General features: G+C 34.5%; 2 protein-coding genes and 1 long non-coding RNA gene across 4 annotated transcripts; 1 reads left to right on the top strand and 2 right to left on the bottom strand.

Moving 5' to 3' along the window:
- Positions 1-1,030: 1,030 nt before the first annotated feature.
- LOC136821177 (uncharacterized) lies at positions 1,031-2,341 on the top strand. Its single transcript, XR_010848700.1, has 2 exons — positions 1,031-1,316; positions 1,843-2,341. It is a non-coding gene; the product is annotated as an uncharacterized lncRNA (long non-coding RNA).
- Positions 2,342-6,715: 4,374 nt separating this feature from the next.
- LOC136821176 (uncharacterized) lies at positions 6,716-9,195 on the bottom strand. Its single transcript, XM_067077409.1, has 3 exons — positions 8,825-9,195; positions 7,792-7,875; positions 6,716-7,319 (listed from the first exon to the last, which is right to left on the bottom strand). Exons 1-3 carry the CDS (start codon positions 9,162-9,164, stop codon positions 6,802-6,804), a joined length of 942 nt encoding a protein of 313 aa, XP_066933510.1. The 5' UTR covers positions 9,165-9,195; the 3' UTR covers positions 6,716-6,801.
- A 1,538-nt stretch (positions 9,196-10,733) lies between these two features.
- LOC136821254 (uncharacterized) lies at positions 10,734-15,035 on the bottom strand. 2 transcript variants are annotated; one of them, XM_067077481.1, is made up of 4 exons: positions 14,709-15,035; positions 14,397-14,498; positions 13,403-13,453; positions 10,734-11,278 (listed from the first exon to the last, which is right to left on the bottom strand). In XM_067077481.1, the coding sequence occupies exons 1-4, from the start codon at positions 15,013-15,015 to the stop codon at positions 10,848-10,850; spliced, it is 891 nt and encodes a 296-aa protein (XP_066933582.1). In that variant the 5' UTR covers positions 15,016-15,035; the 3' UTR covers positions 10,734-10,847. The 2 variants fall into 2 exon arrangements, with proteins under 2 accessions (XP_066933582.1, XP_066933583.1); XM_067077482.1 differs by lacking the exon at positions 13,403-13,453.
- Between the last annotated feature and the right edge of the window lie 3,029 nt (positions 15,036-18,064).

Here is an 18,064-nt window from a genome sequence, read left to right as displayed (position 1 = left end):
AAAATTTCCTATTGAAATCCCGATGGGGTTAGCAATTCTATTGTTCTAAGGTTAAAAAATTTAATTTCGAGTGAGGATGAAATCTAAAATTCCAGGATATTTTCCCACAGGGGACGAAAAGTTTGCCAAATTTTCCAGTGGGGATGGATCACAGCGGGTCTGTGACACACACAGGGGTGTTTGCCGTGTCCACTAGGGAATGAATTGGCAATATAATTAAATTCTCGAACCTAGCATCGTGAGTGGTATGGTTTCAAACTCACCCCATTCCCATTTGCCCCAATATAGTAAGTCAGTTTAGAAACGTTCAATGAAAATACTGTAATGGATACTCTCGAAGAAGATCCTAGTAGTTGATGGGTCTGTTATTGTCTACAGAGCACTCGAACTTAAAGGAAACTGTTATCGAATCAAAAGTTAAAAGGAAAGTAGACAACAAAACTGGTTCGTGTGTAGATAACGGGGAGATAACATACCCTGGTCGTAGTAGTTTCCTTTGTTTTCTAATGCTTTAGATAAAAGACATGATACCTACAACAATGAAAACTAAATACTCAGCATGACTCTTTAAAGTTAAAGGGGAGGCTAAGCTTTCATTTAATCACAATTTTGTTTTTGTTCTTTTGCTCGTTTAAAGGGACATCTAAAAGATTCAAGCTAGCTTATTGATTCCAGTATGTTTTGAGTTGATTTATGAATTAGGAGACGAAATCAATATTTTACAAAAAAACAAAAACAACACAAAAAGACGTATTGAAGCTTTTTGATAAACACTCAATGAAAAAAGGGCAAAATAAAGAGAGCGAGAGAAATAAGATTCAGTGCCAAACCTCTAATACATAAATCTCTGTTGTCATCATTATAAGTGTTCTACTATAGTTGTCAAATCATTAAAAAAGAACTGTCAACTTAGTTAGTTACTCCTGACAACGCTAACCGCAATAGAGAACAATAGAGCTCTTTATCATCGATTCTAACAATCGTCCGAGAGAGAGTAAGGGATGACTATAAAAGCTTATGTAGATTAAGTAGCTAGTTCAATTAAGACTTTCGACCAAGAGAAGACGCAAAGACGATTGGAAAATACACATAGAGTGAAAGGAAAACCAAATTTCAATTTTTTTTAGTACGACAAAGTTATTACGCAAATAGGAGAACTAAATTTTTTAAGAACCGACTTAAAGGTGAAGAAAAAAATAGAAGGGGAAAAGGATTTTGGAGATATTGTTTTCGTTATTGAGAAGAAACGAACCGTCTGAAATCGAAGGAAAAACATTCAGATTTGAAAAATAAAATACTCAAGCAGTTTTTAAAAGGTAAGACAAAGTTATAATATTTTTAGCGTAGCGGCAAACACACTGCGATGCAAAGTTGTATAATGTTTTTGCAAGCATCTATTTTTAAAGATAGAGGACGTTGGAGGTGTTCTATTCCGCATGTAGTGATCATCGTTTTTAAAACAAGCACAGTAGTCCCGGCTTGCATGAACAACGTCGTTTCAACATCATCGTACGTTCACAGCATCCATATAACGTCAGATGAACGTTGAAACAACGAGCCACGTTGTTTGCCGGCTGAGAATCTCTCCATCATGCTAAAACGTCTTGTTTTTACTACTGAGTGGGATTTTAAGTTTATAAACATAACATTTTGATTGTTCAAAACTGAAAAGAAAAACCGGTTCGAGCAAGAAGCAAAAATAGTATAAAAGCTTACTTTGGCTCAGTGGTGTTCACAGTATAAAGCTTCACTAAACAACTGAACATCTTATTGATAGTATTATTCCTGTGGTACACCACACAACTGATTTTAATCATTGTTTTGATCATATTCTATCAACAGAACTTTCAACCAACACACAATTCAACAACAAACAACACCATCACGCAAAATGGAAAAATACATGAACATCAAAGCTCCTTACAAACGTCAATCCAGTGGAGGTAATGGAAAATCAGACTCCAAAAGCAGTAAAGGCAAAAGCAAAGCTACCTTAAAGACTGGCAATGAATACATTCGCGGTATCACTGGTTCGTCAGCTCTGGTCAGCAGTTACGGAACTATGAACTCTAAAATAAACACCACAAAATCGACTACCGGAACATACGGACGAAGCAATACCCTTGGGAAAAGTCACTCTTTCCTTGGTGGTAAAAACAATAACAACAACTCATCCACATTGGGAAAAAGTAATTCGATTCTCGGTGGAAGCAAAAGCAGTAGTTCCTCAACTGGTCGACGATCAATCTTCAGCTTAAGAAAGAAATAAGTTGATTTCAGTTGAAGAAGCTGCAAGGGGTTTTATCACTTGGCAATCAAATTTCGACAGCCCTGATAAAAATTAGAAACTTTGTCCAAATTGGAAAGATAATTTTGACCGGATGTCGATTATAAATAGCAAGCGATTGATATTTAATTAAACAAACTGTCGCCAAAATCATCTTGAAAGTGATTAAGCTATCAAACGAACGCTGTAGAACCGATTGGCATTGGCCAGCGTTCTCTAATATGCTTTCATCATTTAATAGGTTAACAATTTAAAATGATTTATTGTTCCCATTAATGATGGTATCAAAAGATTATTGTGTAGAAAGAACTTTAAAACACTTGTAAATTTTGTTAGAAATAAATTTTTGTACATACTGTACAGTGAGAATATTTTTTAAAATTTCTTTTTTTTTGTAATTTATGGAAAGAATTTGGTTTTTTCAAATTCGTCAAAATATGTTTTATAGACTTTTAGAAAAATTATAAAATTTGATTTCTTTTTTTCAAAACATCGTAATTAAAAATGAAATTTTGAAAAAAGAATCTTAATCTTTATTGGTTCAGCTTTTCCCCAAATTCTGAGCTTGTAAACCCTTCTTTTTTATAAATATGTAGTTAAAATTTTTGTTCTTTGTAATATTACTTGCTGACTTATAAAAATTACTATAAAAAGAAAGTGGAATTTTAAAGTAAAAGTTGAAATTCTATTGATTTTTTATATTTTTTCATAAGTACCCCACTCTTGATTAACACTATATGTTTTGAAAATCATCAGATGTAGAGAAAGAAATAAAATTATGTCATACATGTGGTGACATTGTTCTTGACCGGAAGGCGATAGCTGCAAACTTCCATTTTCTAAACCCCTACAATACAAATTGATATATAATATAAATGATAAACAACAAAAATAATACCATTTGAAATTTCACCCAGAATAGGTTGACAATGCTTGGCCAAAGAAGAAAGAATGCTAAAATTAGCAGATGCTGACTGCATAACAGGGTGGGGGGGGGGGGGGTGGGGTACTTAATATTTTCTCAAAAATTTAGTCTCTCTCAGAGTCCATTTCAGGATATATATACCGACCCAACCCGAGCATTCTAACAATAATACCTTTTAATTTTGAATTTTAAAATATATATTAAAGATATCACATACTTTAGAACTAAATTTGTTTTGAGACTTTCAAATAAAATGATATTATATTGATGAAATACAGATAATTTCATCAATATAAACACAAATCACTTTTTGATAGATAGCATTTAAATGTAGTAGGGGTCTAGGTAAATTAAAACAAGCTTTAATAGTTGGTTGAATAACATACTGGAAACCCAATTAAATGTTCTTTCACCATAATATCAATAACAGGTCAAGTTAATGATAGCACAAAACCTTACCTTTACACCAGCCTGTCATTAGATCAGTAAATATCCTAGGCATATAGAAGAGCCGTGAAAAATCGCAAATAAATTAAAAAGGTATTTGCTATCATGTGGAAACCATGTTAAGCGTAATTAGAGTAACTCCCTTGAGAGTGGTTCCTTCATGGTGGCAAAAAAGGGTAATGATATGCAATCATTGAGTCTCAAGCCCAATGGGCTAGAGGCGAAACTTTAACCCTTCTCAGCCAAGAGAAATTGAAGCCACTTATTTCCCATCCAAAACGAGCATAGAACACGCCGTAATCATGACGACAGAATGGAGGGAATACATTTTTTGAAATCTAGCGATAGATTTTAGTTTCAATGCGGCGTTTGTTTTGGATGGGAAATAATTGGTTTCAATTCCCATCTAGGAGTCTCGCCTCTAGTCCTTCGGACTTGAAACTCAATGTATGCAATCATTGTTCGACATTGTGTGTCCATTAGACCAAATATAGAAAGTTATGGTGTTCATTCTTATCAGAGCTTCTTCCAGATAACTTGAAAAAAAGTACCCTTAATTTTGCTTGAGGTTTTGGGGAGCGCACTTGGAACATCCTGTTTGTGTAAAAATTTCATTTTGGAAAAGCTTTTTATACATTGAAGGTAGAATAAATTTTTTTTAAAATTACAATGTTCCGAGGACTGGTCCCAAAGTACGTTTTTTATAAGAACATCTAAAATTTTTGAAACCTTTGGATGTCCTTAACTGTTTGAGTTTTAAGACTAAAAATTTTCTTAACATGTTTTTTATTTTCGCCATTTTTCGAGTACTTTTGTCCATTTTTCTAAGGAAACGCGTGTTTTCGAGTTCACAAAACCCCAAAATGTTCTTAACTTGTTCTTAATATTTTGGGCAACGAGGCCTGATGTTCTTAATCTCAGGTACCTGATAGCCGGGGGGTTGGAAAAAATCATAAAACTTAATAAGCGGGAGGGGTGGAATAAAAATGTATTGGGTGGAAAATTTTTAAAAAGGAGACTAATACTGCAGAATTAAGACAAAAGAGAGAACTTTCAAGCTGGGGGGGGTATTAAGTACACCCGAGAGTATATAGTTTGTTCTTATATAAAAATCTATTCTTATATCTTAGGAAATCCTCCTTTTTATTGGACATTTGGATTGAGCTAGCAAAATACCACGCTAAAATGAACGGGGGTAATAAATTTTTGAACTTCATAAACTTCACTTGATGTGAATATTAGTCAAGTGGTAGTAAAATCTTGTTCGGGCAAAACAAAACATAATGACAGACAGTCATTTTGAGAATCACTTTCAAAAGCTAACAAACCCTTTCAAATAACCTAACAAGTTGTAAACGTTCATTTTTATAAGAACAAACTATATAAGAAAATCAGGCTTTGATAGCCAAAATAACAAGAACAAGCTTAGAATATTTTAAGGCTTCCCGGAATCTAAAACACCAAATTTCTGAGGAAATTACACAAAAATCCTAACAAAAAAAGGAAAATAAGAACTTTCAATAAAATTTTTAGGCTTAAAACTTAAAAAGTTTTCTCAACTTCAGTTGAGTTAGAATCTGAGAATGTGTGTGTGCGTGTCTGTCTGTCTGTCTGTGTGTGTGTATGTCCCAAAACTTTGGGGCAGCCTGGAGACTTCAAAAATTGTTCGATTTGGCTGAAATTTGGCACACTTGTTCCTTGGGTGAATATCTGGGGGTATTTTTTTCATTTTTCAAAAATTTTGATTATTGGGGCCTGGGGACGAGTTTTTCGCCAAAACGAGGCTAAAACTTTGGGGCAGCCTGGAGACTTCAAAAATTGTTCGATTTGGCTGAAATTTGGCATACTTGTTCCTTGGGTGAATATCTGGGGGTGTTTTTTTCATTTTTCAAAAATTTTGATTATTGGGGCCTGGGGACGAGTTTTTCGCCAAAACGAGGCTAAAACTTTGGGGCAGCCTGGAGACTTCAAAAATTGTTCGATTTGGCTGAAATTTGGCACACTTGTTCCTTGGGTGAATATCTGGGGGCATTTTTTTCATTTTTCAAAAATTTTGATTTTTGGGGCCTGGGGACGAGTTTTTCGCCAAAACGAGGCTAAAACTTTGGGGCAGCCTGGAAACTTCAAAAATGGTCGGATTTGGTTGAAATTTGGCACACTCGTTCCTTAGGTGAATATCTGGGGGTGTTTTTTTCCATTTTTTGAAAATTTTGATTTTGGGGACTGGGGACGAGTTTTTCGCCAAAACGAGGCTAAAACTTTGGGGCAGCCTGGAGACTTCAAAAATGGTCGGATTTGGTTGAAATTTTGCACACTCGTTCCTTAGGTGAATATCTGGGGGTGTTTTTTCCAATTTTCGAAAATTTTGATTTTTGGGGACTGGGGACGAGTTTTTCGCCAAAACGAGGCTAAAACTTTGGGGCAGGCTGGAGACTTCAAAAATAGTCGGATTTGGCTGAAATTTTGCACACTTGTTCATTGGGTGAATATCTGGGGGTCTACAATTGGGCCTATGGATGATTTGAAGCCACTGAAGTTGAGCCCAGTGCGTTGCGCACGTTCGACTATATAACATCCGTAGGCTTGAAATATTTTGGATGTTTTTATAAAAAGGGTTTATACATCCGAAGAAAATTAGGTTTGAATATTTAAAAGGTATAATAATGGAAGAAAGATCTTTCCCCTTAAAATACACGATAACATGCCTTCTGGTATTACAACAATTTACCAACCAGTGGTTACAATTGACCCGGGGGGGGGTACTAGGGTTGGCAGATGACGGGTATGTGTGGGCAGGGCCTCCTAGAAGCGACCCTTAGAAAGACCAAATTTTGGTGAAAAAGTGACTCTAGAAAGCCATATTCGAAAAATTTTATTCGATAGGATAATTTCTTCTTGCCAAAATTGAAGTTTGTGTTTTTTAAAGTTTTCCTTATAAAAAAAGCGTGCAAGCTCTCATGTAAAGTAGGATATGACATCGAGAGCCAAAACCTCATATCACTTTATCGGAAGATATTTGTTAGGCGATGGGAAGTTATTATGGAGATGGAATCAACTCAAAAGCGATGGTAAATCTTTCAACGTTTAAGAATTTTAAAAGCTATTGATTACCGCTTAAAAACTCTAAATATCCATTTGCACTTCATTTTGTCGAATCGTTCATGGAATTGTTGTCCGAAAATAAATCATCCCCTATCTTTTCTAGATCCTCGATAGCTAAGTCAAAAGGATCGTCATAAAAAGGTTCTTTCAAGTCTTCTGGTATATCATCTGTTCGTATGTATGGCTTATATTTCTTCAGTATTGCAGCATGTTTCTTAAGAAATGCACCCTTCACGTTGAGATTCCGTCCTTCGTTTTCTCTTCCTCGAAAGAAGTCGCATATACGTACGCGCTTTTCCAATATAATTCCTTGTCTTACTGTGTATGCCGGGGATCTTCTAGTAAGCTCTGCAAGACAATTATCAACAATCTGCCTAAGTGACATTTTTTTGCCTATAGACAGCAAGTTGATGACCATAAAAGTCCGTGAACTTTTGATGCATTCACTTTCTTGAATAATCTTTTTTATGACTTTCTGATTCAATCTATCCATCATATACTCGTTTGACAAATCAAACAGCTGATGCAACGCGTCCAAATTCATATTTCTTTGGCCATCTAAAAGATAATATTACGAAATCCCAAAACAATTACCTCATTACTGTACATAACATCCTTTGACTATTTAGTTTACTCTTGGGTACCTAATAGCCGTCCCCCCGCTTATTAATTTTTATCGTAATTCTGCTGTATTAGCCTCCTTTTCAATATTTTTACACCAAGGACATTTTTATTCCAACCCCCGCTTATTATCAAGGCTTGTTGGTTCGATTCCCGGTCACCACCAACTCAGCAAATGAATAGCTTAGATTGGATATCTGATTGCGAGGTTAAGTAGCTGGGCGCTGACAGCAAGTATAGCGCATTACTTCAGCATTCGGTCTCCCTGGTCTCCAGCAAAAACGAAAGGGGATAGGCCCCCTCACGCCCGGCTCCGCCGACAGCTACACCAGAAGACTACTAGTAGATTTATTTTACTTAACACCACGCTATCTGAAAGAAATAAAGGTATGAAAGAGCGATAACTTACTTTTGTCATCAGGAATATGGTGATGTTTGCAAGTATCGCATGTGAATGTTGCTCGGGCAATTATGCTGTAGTTGCAGACATTCCCTGTGAATGGTGAAATGATAATGATCGCAAACAACATAAAAATATGTTTTAGTATAAAGTTTTTATCGTCAACATGAAAAATATGAGCAATCTGATTGGCTAAAAACGCGTACATAAATGCTGTATTTTTGCTGTGGTTCTTATACAAATTCCGGATTAAAAATAAAATTTTCCGCTAGATTATACCACTTGTAAAGTACAATACCACTTATACCAATCCGTCGTAAAAAATACGGCGTATATCCTATAAGGCTTCACTTTTTTCTTCCCTGCGAAAGGTTAAAGATTTTCTTTTAGCCTTTCGGGTTTTTACTTCATTGTTGAATAGACAGACAGCCAAGAAACTAGCGTCGGTCGTTAGATATAGGTTTGGCGTAAAATTATGGCTGATCCTCGAGTGAGTTTTGGGGAAAATTTGTCCCTATAAACACAATATTAATATGAATAAATCACCTACAACCCTAACTTCAGGAGAGAAAGACGGAAAACAACATTTTATCCACTTGGCTTGCACATAAATTTATAAAAGCCCGAAGGGCTAGATAGAGTGCTTGTGCCGAGGTTAGGTAGGAAATCCTACCTAAGTCAGGTGGCATTACAATAAAATTTCAGCGCTTGACAAATCAGAAGCTTCGCGGGTTTTCGAAAACAATAGCAGCAACATTTTTTGCAATATTCACTTTTTTTTGCTTGGAAAAGCTTAAAGCACGCCATCTAGCCCTTCGGGCTTTATAAATCTATGGGCTTACATCGTCGAGTTGAACAGGGAATTGTGATAGCCAGGATAGGACGTGACGTCACTCCTTTAGGGCAAGGTAGACTCAGTTGGCAGAGGGCGGCCACTTCGCCATGTGAATAGTGTAACAATTATTAAATAAAAGCTAAACTACGGTTTGACCAAGATTTCTAGATTTTTGCATAGGACAATGATATTATGATATAAGATTACCTAAATTGCAGCCATTACTCGGATAAATGAATTTTAACATTGCTTCAACTATTTTGAACGATTTGCCTTCAAGTGACACCCTCTTAGTTTGAGCTTCAACAAAATTGCCATTGAACATCTTTTCAAACACAGGTGAAGCCAAGGATAATGTTTGTATGTGAACATGAAGTTCCTTATCCTCAACTATGAAGACAGCATCGCTGCCCTTCCAAGGTTTCGAAAAAGGCGAGGCGTCACCAGTTCTTGTTGATTTTGATGGTATTTCGTCGTCAGAGTTTTCATTATGAGGTCTTTTATTTATCAGTTTTATTTTGAACCACTGGTTGTAATTTGACGCCATCACTTTTTTTCAATTAAATTTCGATTCACTTTTTACTATAAAACAAAATGTAGGTTAACAGTATTATATCAAACCATGAACATATAAACGACTGGACATCTATCTCCTTTGTCTTTTTGTAGAAAGGGCTGCTACATGTTTTTTTTTTTATAAGCATAACGCTTATAAGCATACGAAGGCTCAGATTTGCAGATTTCCTAAGCATAACATAAGCATATACGCTAGCCTGAAATATTTTTTCAAGTAGTCAATCTCTTTCTATTCAAAAAGGTTTGCAAGTGGTCAAGTAAAAAAAGACATTCCATGGCTAGCCTCATTCCACTGCTCAAAAATTTAAATGCTTTTTGAATCGAATATTAACAAAATTTTAAAGATTTTATTAAAAAATTTGGTTGGGTGAATCAAAAGCATAATAATTCTTAAGCATATAATAAGCATATTTCATGTCTGGATGCTTTGAAAGCTTAAGCATACTCGAGCCTGATCAAGGGGCATACACTTGCTTATAAAAAAAAAAACATGTAGCTTCGTTGCCGCCTCGTTAAAAGCATAAAATGAAACAATAGATTTTGATGATATACCACTTGGGAATACCTTGCTAACAACGTCAAAACTTCGACAAAAGTCTCTGTTGTTTCTACTCTTCTCAAGTCTTTATCTATATCATAACAAAGATAACAGAGGCAAAATCATCGTCAGCTTGTCAAAACTCCGACCAATATTTCTAAATTTTGACTTAAAAGTGTCTAATAATTTTAGAGAGTGTCACATTCTAATTTCGATATTCTTATTACACAGGCTCTCAACTTTGGCAAGCTATTTTTTTCAAGTCATAAAAAAAATTATTGGAGTGACAAAAGGGATTCAAAAGTATACACGCAGTTGAAATTCTGCATTTCAGAGTTGAAAATGTTGATAAAATATATTGCAAACTTGTAAAAAAATTCGAAAATAATTTTTTTGTACATTAGGAGTAATGTTCAAGCTCTATCAATCTTTTTACCAAAATATTTCAAAGAAATAAAATTATGACGGAATATTGTCGGATTTTTCATACCCATTTTGAAATACAGGCGGCAACGAAGCTCGCTTCAAAGAGACAATAAAAGATAGATGTCCAGTCGTTTATATGTTCATGATCAAACTTCTCAAACTTCAGTAAATCGTCAGCTGTGTAAAATTACTCGAATCTGATTGGTTTAGAGGAGTGCGATTAATCGTTAATTGCACTATTACCACTTTTTGCACTCTTCGGCGGGGGGACACTTTTGTCCCCTTATTCTTTTCTCTCCCAAGTCCTGTGGCAGAGACTTATTTTTACTATATAATAAAAAACAAAGACATTTTTTTTCTTCAATATCGAAAAGAACAAAGAAATTTTACGTTACAATAGCTTCTTTTAATTGAAAACAAAGAAAAATTACACAGCAATGTTTTCTTTTTAAACAAAAGAAAAAAAGAAGGTTTTCGAATGTTTACTGATGATTACCTCGGAATCGTATGTTTTGTCGTGCAATTAACGATTAATCACTCGTAGCAAAAAAACTGCGATATCACCACCCACATTGCTCAATTTATAGAAGTATTTTAGAAATAATATATAAAACTCGATATTTCCAAAAAAGTATAAATTCCCCATCCCCCTGAAACAACGCCGAATTTCTGCAAATAACTCATGAAATTTTATTTTTGTGACGGCGTGCCATATTTATTGATATCAAAAGAAGCCAATCCCTTTGCAATCTTCTTGATTTCACCTTTCGAAGCTGGAGAATCGGATTCAACAAATCTTTGTAACAAGATTCCTTTGATTCTTAAATTTGATTCCAAAGATATTTCTCTCTCTTGAAGCTTACTTTCGATTATTTGAACTGTATATGGATTAACACCAAATTTGTATTCACTGATAAACTTGAAACAATCTTCCTTTATATTCTTCAAATCTAAAAGTTCAGAACTTTCGAGTATGTCAAATGCATTGAATAAGTCGTAGAGAGATCGACATTGTCGGTCAATTTCATTCTTCACGAGTTCGATAATTCTTTTGACCATATACTCGTTTGCAATTTGGTACAATTTCTGTAGGTGCTTTGTGTACAATCGTTGACCTAAAGCTTTGAAATTCCAATAACGATGACAATTATTGAAGCAAGATTACATGATACTATTACACGTTGTTTATAAAGAACCTTACCTTGGCTCCAGCCTGGAGCTTCTTACTTTTCGAGAGAACTTCAGCCTCAAAATTCCTTATCAAGTTCCTTATTTACTTAGCTGCTAAATTAGGATTTTTATAAGAATAAACTATATAAGAACACAAGAAATCGACGGCTAAAATGTCACGAACGAGTTAAGAACATTTCAATGCTTTGTGGACTCTAAAACACCTATATGTTTTTTCTTTTATAAGCATAACGTTTATAAGCATATGCAGGCTCAGTTTTTGGTACCTAAACAATGGCTCTATTGTTTGAGAACAATAGAATGCTAAGCATGATGCAAGCCTGATATAGGGACAGACACTTGCTTATAAAAAAAACATGTAATTTCTTAGGAAAATGGACCGGAATACTCACAAAATGGTGAAACTAAGAACATGTTTAAGAACATTCGAAGTATTCAAATTTTTTGGATGTTCTTATAAAAAAACGTGTATCTGACTTCTGCATAAGTATAGCTTCTATATTTTCCATTTTCTCTTTTTGACATATTGGATGTCGTTTCAACAATATTTTATCATCTCTTTGTTTAGATTAAATTGTAAATGTGTGCAAATTCAAGTTTTTATCTTACTGTTTCTCTTTTGAACTGGATTTCTTGTTCTGAGCCTGAGCAGTTACTTAAAGGGGAACTCAACAAATTTTGGATTTTTTTGTTTCTATCCTGAAATGGTTTGTTTCAACGATAAATTTCAAAATTTCAAGGTTGCAACTCTTCTTTCACTCTAAAAATTTGTTTAATGAGCTTTTAAAAAGAGGCTCCCCTCTACTAAAATGAAATTGTTTATCAAATAAAAAAGACGCACTTTCAGCTGTTTTATGACGTAGTCGCATTCAGAAAGAGGAAGATGCTTATCTTCTCAGGCTAAAAGTCAGTGAAGACAGGCCCTTCAGTAGAGGGTTTGTGATTAAATTTCTGTGTTTCTTGTTGGATTTTTTATTGTTATTCAGCTAAATCACCCACAATTCACCAGGAATACTTTTCTATGTATTTATTTCTTGTTTAAAACAGAACTCTGAAAACATACTGTAGTCATAACTGAATTTGCTCTGTTTTCTGAATACGGTGACGTCATAATCCAAAGAGAAGTCGATCTTTTTTAAAAAGAAAGGGGGTGATTTTTTGAACATATTTTTAACTGAAGTTAAGAGAGATTTTTCATGATTTTTATTTGAGAGATCGAACCTATATACTTTCTTTCTCATTTTTATACTTAATAATACCAAAAATCAGGAAAAAAATAAAAATGACAAATTTGTTGAGTTCCCCTTTAACGATTCCTTTTTTTAACCATTTTCAGCCTCAAGTTATAAAACTTTAAATCATGCTCAAAATGAGTAATAACATAAAAGCAACAAATCTCAAATTCCGGGGGGGGGGGGGGGCATTGACCTTGACGGCCGACGGGGACGTGCCGCTGGAGTTTGAAAAATGGACCCTGTCAGAAATGAATATCTGGTAAATTTGGAGCCCTGTCAGAAAGAAAAATCGAAAAATTTTCTTATTTTCTCTCTCTGAAGTAGCCAAAATGACTAAAAGTAACGCAAAATTGAAAATTTTTCATATCTGCGCACCCTGAAAATTGTCAAAAATTACCAAGAGTCGACCCTACCAGAGATATCTTGAAAATTAGTACATTTAAGACCCTGTCAGATATCTTCAGAGCCTGAAAAAAGGGACCCCCAGCAGCACGTCCCCGTATCCAATTTTGCCCAAGCCCCACCCCCCTGGTCTCAAATTGAATGTGTATAAAGTTTTGTACACAAACCGTTTCATTTTTCAGTAATGGTAACGAAACCCCAATTAACTTTCTGACGATGTATTTCGTCATTCAGTCGCGAAACCTTTAACAAGATTATAACGAGATGATTCGTCTTCAGTCTTTTTGACACGGTTAAAAAAGAATATATATAGAATATATAACTCAAATTAGAAAGGGGTTTTGAGCTTGTTGAAAGGACAAACAGGAGTGACGGAATATCATCAAAATAGAAACTTTCAATAATTTCATTACTTACAATCTCTGATAAGCCATTTACCGCAAACACGGCAATTTTCCATCAATGGTTCTAGAAACAACAAATTTTCACGAGATTATTTTTCTGTGTCCATTTCCTTTAGGTATGCAATAGCTCAAAGCTGTCCCTTGCCTATGACATATATTTCTACGAAAGCAGAGCTTCTTTGCTTTGGAAACTATGAAAACGATGAAAGCTATGATGCTCCTATAGCACGAATTATTGGCGATTATAATCCTCTCCCTCAAAGAAAGTAGTGAGTTTATGTATTTGCACTTTTGAGCACGGTAAAGTGACTGAAGCGATTTGGAAAAACTCGAGGACGGCAAAACTGCTGATTTACCGCCGTCCTCAGTCAGTCATGATATAGACAAATTAGAAGCCTAACGTCTCTGTCACTAAAAAAACACAAACACAATTTAAAATAGTGTCCTCCAGGGTTTGTTCCCCTCACCAAATTCTTCATTTTTTTCAATCCCCCCCTCTTTTTTTTCCCCCTATGACTTTTCGGTTTTTTAGTTTCCCCCCTCTTTTTTGCTACCCCCCCAGAAAATTCTGAAAATATCAGTTCCCCCCATATACCCGTATAAATTTCTCAAATTTCAACCTAACATTAACATAAAATTTAGCTGCAAAAGGAATACTAGACAAAATAGAACGAAAATGGGTTAATCTTTCAATCATGATCTAATCACATGATATCATGTGGACTGTCCTTTGTTGCTCAGATAAAATTGAAGTGATTTCGCACTTCCCCCCACCAAATTTGCCAACTTTCGATGTTTTCCCCCCTCTTTTTTTTCTCCCCTTTACTTTTCAAATTTTTATTTTTCCCCCTCACCCATTCAAAATTGGAAAATTGGTCCCCCCCTTTATAAAGGGGGGGGGAGGACACTATGACACAAACTCGGTTATAACGCACTAGGAAGCATGAAGAACACCGTATTGGCATATAAGCCACAAATCACAAGAAAATCACAATCTAAAAACTCACTAATCTCAGGTGTGTCTTTCACTCGAGCAATATTCCAGCGGCAAAGATTGCGATTCTGTTTTTTCTTTACAAGGCAATTTGGACAAAGCATGGGTTCTGGATCTAAAAAAGATAACAATCAAATTAACATTAGCCAGGGCTAAAAAAGAAGGACAAATTTCAGATGTTATAATCACGGTAGAATTGTCAGGCAAATCTAAAATAAATAAAGTACATTCCATAACACCGATAAGTATTATAATGTAATACTTACATTTTACAATATTATTTTGCAATGGTATTTTGTATTCCTTAAAAACATAGAATTGTTACCTAAACTTGATAAATCATTTGGGTAAATCAATTTTAACATGTGTTCAACTAAATCATATGACTTCCCCTCCAATGTAACTCGTCGAGTTTGAGCTTCCTTGAAACCTCCATTAAACATCTTTTCAAATACAGGAGAAGCCAAAGACAAAACTGTAGTATGAACATGCAATTCTTTGTCTTCAACAATGACAACTCCATCACTACCTTTCCAAGGTTTTGAAAAAATTAATTCTTCTTCTTGTTGTTCATCTTCAATTTTAGATTTCTTTTCATTGCCAGTACCATGCTCGAATAATGTTCTTTTCATTGTGCTTTCTATTTATTCTAATCTTAAAATTAGAAGAAAATTGATAGTAAAGACGATAGTGTGAAGAAATCAATCTGACATCTAAACTTTTTTTCAAAATTTAAAACTCAATTTTTATTTCAATTTTCAGGCCGAACACCAGCCCGGGGTTCACTTAGACCATGTTCACACGTTACTGTTCCGTTTCACTCCAGTATGATCTTCGTTACGGATCGAGTGTATTCATATTGGTTTCGGAACGTTTTGGAGCATGAAAACGGAGCAGTTCCGTTCCGATGAAAAAGTGGAGCGAAACCGTTTCGATCTGTTTTGCTTTGTAACGTGTTCTTTTTTGACGTTTCGAATTTTGACGTCCACACAGTGTTTCGGAACAGAACGGAACCGTAACGCCTGAACATGGTCCTAAAGCTCTTTGATGACTGGAAAACGCAATTAAGTTGCCCGGTAGTATATAGAAGTTCTCAATTTTGAGATTTTACTTAGATGGACTGTAAAACCGTCTCTAGTCTAGCCAAACACGAATAAAACGTAGTAAGAAAAATAATTTGAAATTAACCAATGAAATGCTGTAAATGAACAATTCTTTTCAAAAGCAAGGATAGATTTTTCAAACCAAATATGAATTAAATTATTTTTCAAATTATTAATTTATTATTATTTAAATTAATATTTATTTTCATTTATTTTTTATAGACTACAGTATGTGGCCCCTAAAACGTCGATCAAATTTGAAATTTCTCTCAAATCTAGAGGAAAAGAGGTTTTACACAAAGTTTTGCTGCATGAAAAGCTTTAACATCTCTACTTTATTTCCTGGAAGTTCTTTTTCAAAATTTTCAATTTCAACAATATTTTTCAATCGCTTAAAGATATGTAGCTTTTTTCTAATGGCCCCCAAAACGGAGGTTTGCAGTTTTAGCGATTTCTCGAGATATCTTTAAGATATGAATACAAAATTTTGACCATAGTTTTATAATGTGATTTAGAGGGTTTTGGGCATAAATTAGTTTGATAAATTTTTTTACAGTATACCCCTGGTTGTCAAAACGGAGGTTTGGGGCCCCCAAAACGTAGGTGTAGTTAAAATCAAATTATTAAGCCCAGTGGTAATAGGGGGAGAAACTATAAACATATTTGTGTTTTCCCTTAAATTTACGACCCGATGGATGTAATATGTATGATTTTTATAAAATATTTCAAGATTTTCGATGATGCAAAGTCCAAACTGAAAATTTAGAAATTTTCAAAATGGCAATTTTGATTTACAACGTCTTAATCAAGTTTCTGAAAACCGATCTCTTTTGAAAATAGTTCCATTCATGTAATATGCTGTGAAAATTTTAGAAAAACAGCTTAACTGAAACTGAAAATATTAAGCTTTAAGGTATTTTCTCCTACATTTTGTTAACAAATGACAGAATTTGCCGTTTTTGCTGATTCAGCGAAAAATTTTTATTATAAACTATTAACTCAAGCTGAAAGGAATGGTATTCCAAGATTTTTTGCTGTTTCTCATATTTAGAATTTTCGGTTTTATCAATGCTGATTCTAGGGCCCCAAAATACTGGTTGACCTTTAAGATGCTATATCTTTTACCCATCCTCTAAAGTCACAGATGTATCTGCATTTTCTGAAGGGCATTAGGTTTAGAAAGTTTTCTATACCCCATTTTTATACTCTCGGGTACTTAATAGCCGCCCCCCCCCGCTAATTAATTTTTCGAAAATTCTCCACCCAGGACATTCTTATTCCAACCTGGGGGGTTATTAATTTTTATTAATTTTTGGGAAAATGTTTTTGAAAGTTCCCTTTTTTGTCCTAATTCAGCTGTATTAGCCTCCTTTTCAAAAATTTTCCACCCAGGAGATTTTTATTTTTTTATTCCAACCCCCCCCCCGCTTATTAAGTTTTGAGATTTTTTCCAACCCCCCCCGCTTATTCCAACCCCCCCCCCGGCTATTAGGTACCCGAGAGTAACTTATTTTCAATATCCAAGGAGCTAGAGTGAGTTATATGCAATTTTTATCTAATTTTGGTGTTAAAATATTTCCTTCAGACGCAAATATGTTATTTTAAAGCTGTCTCAAACCATCAAAAACATTCTCATTTTTCAGTATGACCATCATTCTCTCAAAATAAACAAAAATCGTTTAATTCTGATAAATCTACAAGTCAGAATCCTCATTTTAATGATGACCGTCTCCGTTTTCGGGGCCATATACTGTAAATTAAATTTTTATTTAAAAAATGATCAATTTTATCAATAATATCTTTTACACAACAGCCTAGTGTGATACCGCACAGGAAACCTGGACAAACACAGGAATTTAATAACATACAGATATCTTTTTTACATATCGATAGATAGAATAAATGCTCAAACACGAAGATATACAGAAAAAGGATAAGCTAAATAATACGAATCCAAATCATTTAGGCAATTTCATACCCCTCTTGGCAATTCAATTAATTTAATATTTTTCACTAAAACTCCAAAAAAGATTCTTACTCAGCTACCAAATCATCAGCAATTTTTTTCCAAATCATTCATTGTCAGGTCAAAAAGATTGGACCTTTTATAATAACCTTTTAATTCATTTGGCAAGTCGAGTGTGCGTAAGTATGGTTTGTATTTCTTCATTGTTGCAACATGCTTCTTAATAAATGAACCCTTAACATTAAGATCTATTCCTTTATTTATCATGTCTCTATCTTCGATATGGTTTCACATTTTCCTGTACGGTTTGAAAATCTAAACTCTCAGTTGCTATGCCAAAGATCAGTCTGTAATCTTCTTGAGACAATTTTCAACAACGTCTAAAATAGACAGATCTTTCCCTATTTTCAACAAATCAAGGATTAAATCAAACAATGCCTCATTGATGCATTCACTTTCTGAAATCAACTTTCTGGAGATATTTTTGTTCAAATCATCTACAAAATACTCTTTTGAAAAGTGAAACAGGCCGGTTAATTTTGTCAAATTCTTTCTTTTTTCATCTGGAGAAGAAAAAAGAACAGAATTTAATTCAATGTCCTTTCGCTTTAG

This window comes from Clytia hemisphaerica, unplaced genomic scaffold (genome assembly GCF_902728285.1).
Source record: "Clytia hemisphaerica strain Z4C2 unplaced genomic scaffold, Clytia hemisphaerica genome assembly, whole genome shotgun sequence".
Classification (NCBI taxonomy): domain Eukaryota; kingdom Metazoa; phylum Cnidaria; class Hydrozoa; order Leptothecata; family Clytiidae; genus Clytia; species Clytia hemisphaerica.
This window is presented reverse-complemented; position numbering and strand designations above follow the sequence as displayed.

Excerpts from the sequence above, each read along its gene's own strand:
- LOC136821176 (XM_067077409.1), bottom strand. The coding sequence starts at position 9,164 with ATGGCGTCAAATTACAACCAGTGGTTCAAAATAAAACTGATAAATAAA. Across the intron at positions 7,876-8,824 it reads GAGTAATGGCTGCAATTTAG|GGAATGTCTGCAACTACAGC; the intron begins GTAATCTTATAT and ends CACCATTCACAG. Across the intron at positions 7,320-7,791 it reads CCATATTCCTGATGACAAAA|ATGGCCAAAGAAATATGAAT; the intron begins GTAAGTTATCGC and ends ATTATCTTTTAG.
- LOC136821254 (XM_067077481.1), bottom strand. The coding sequence starts at position 15,015 with ATGAAAAGAACATTATTCGAGCATGGTACTGGCAATGAAAAGAAATCT. Across the intron at positions 14,499-14,708 it reads AAATGATTTATCAAGTTTAG|ATCCAGAACCCATGCTTTGT; the intron begins GTAACAATTCTA and ends TATCTTTTTTAG. Across the intron at positions 13,454-14,396 it reads GAAAGACACACCTGAGATTA|AACCATTGATGGAAAATTGC; the intron begins GTGAGTTTTTAG and ends TGTTGTTTCTAG.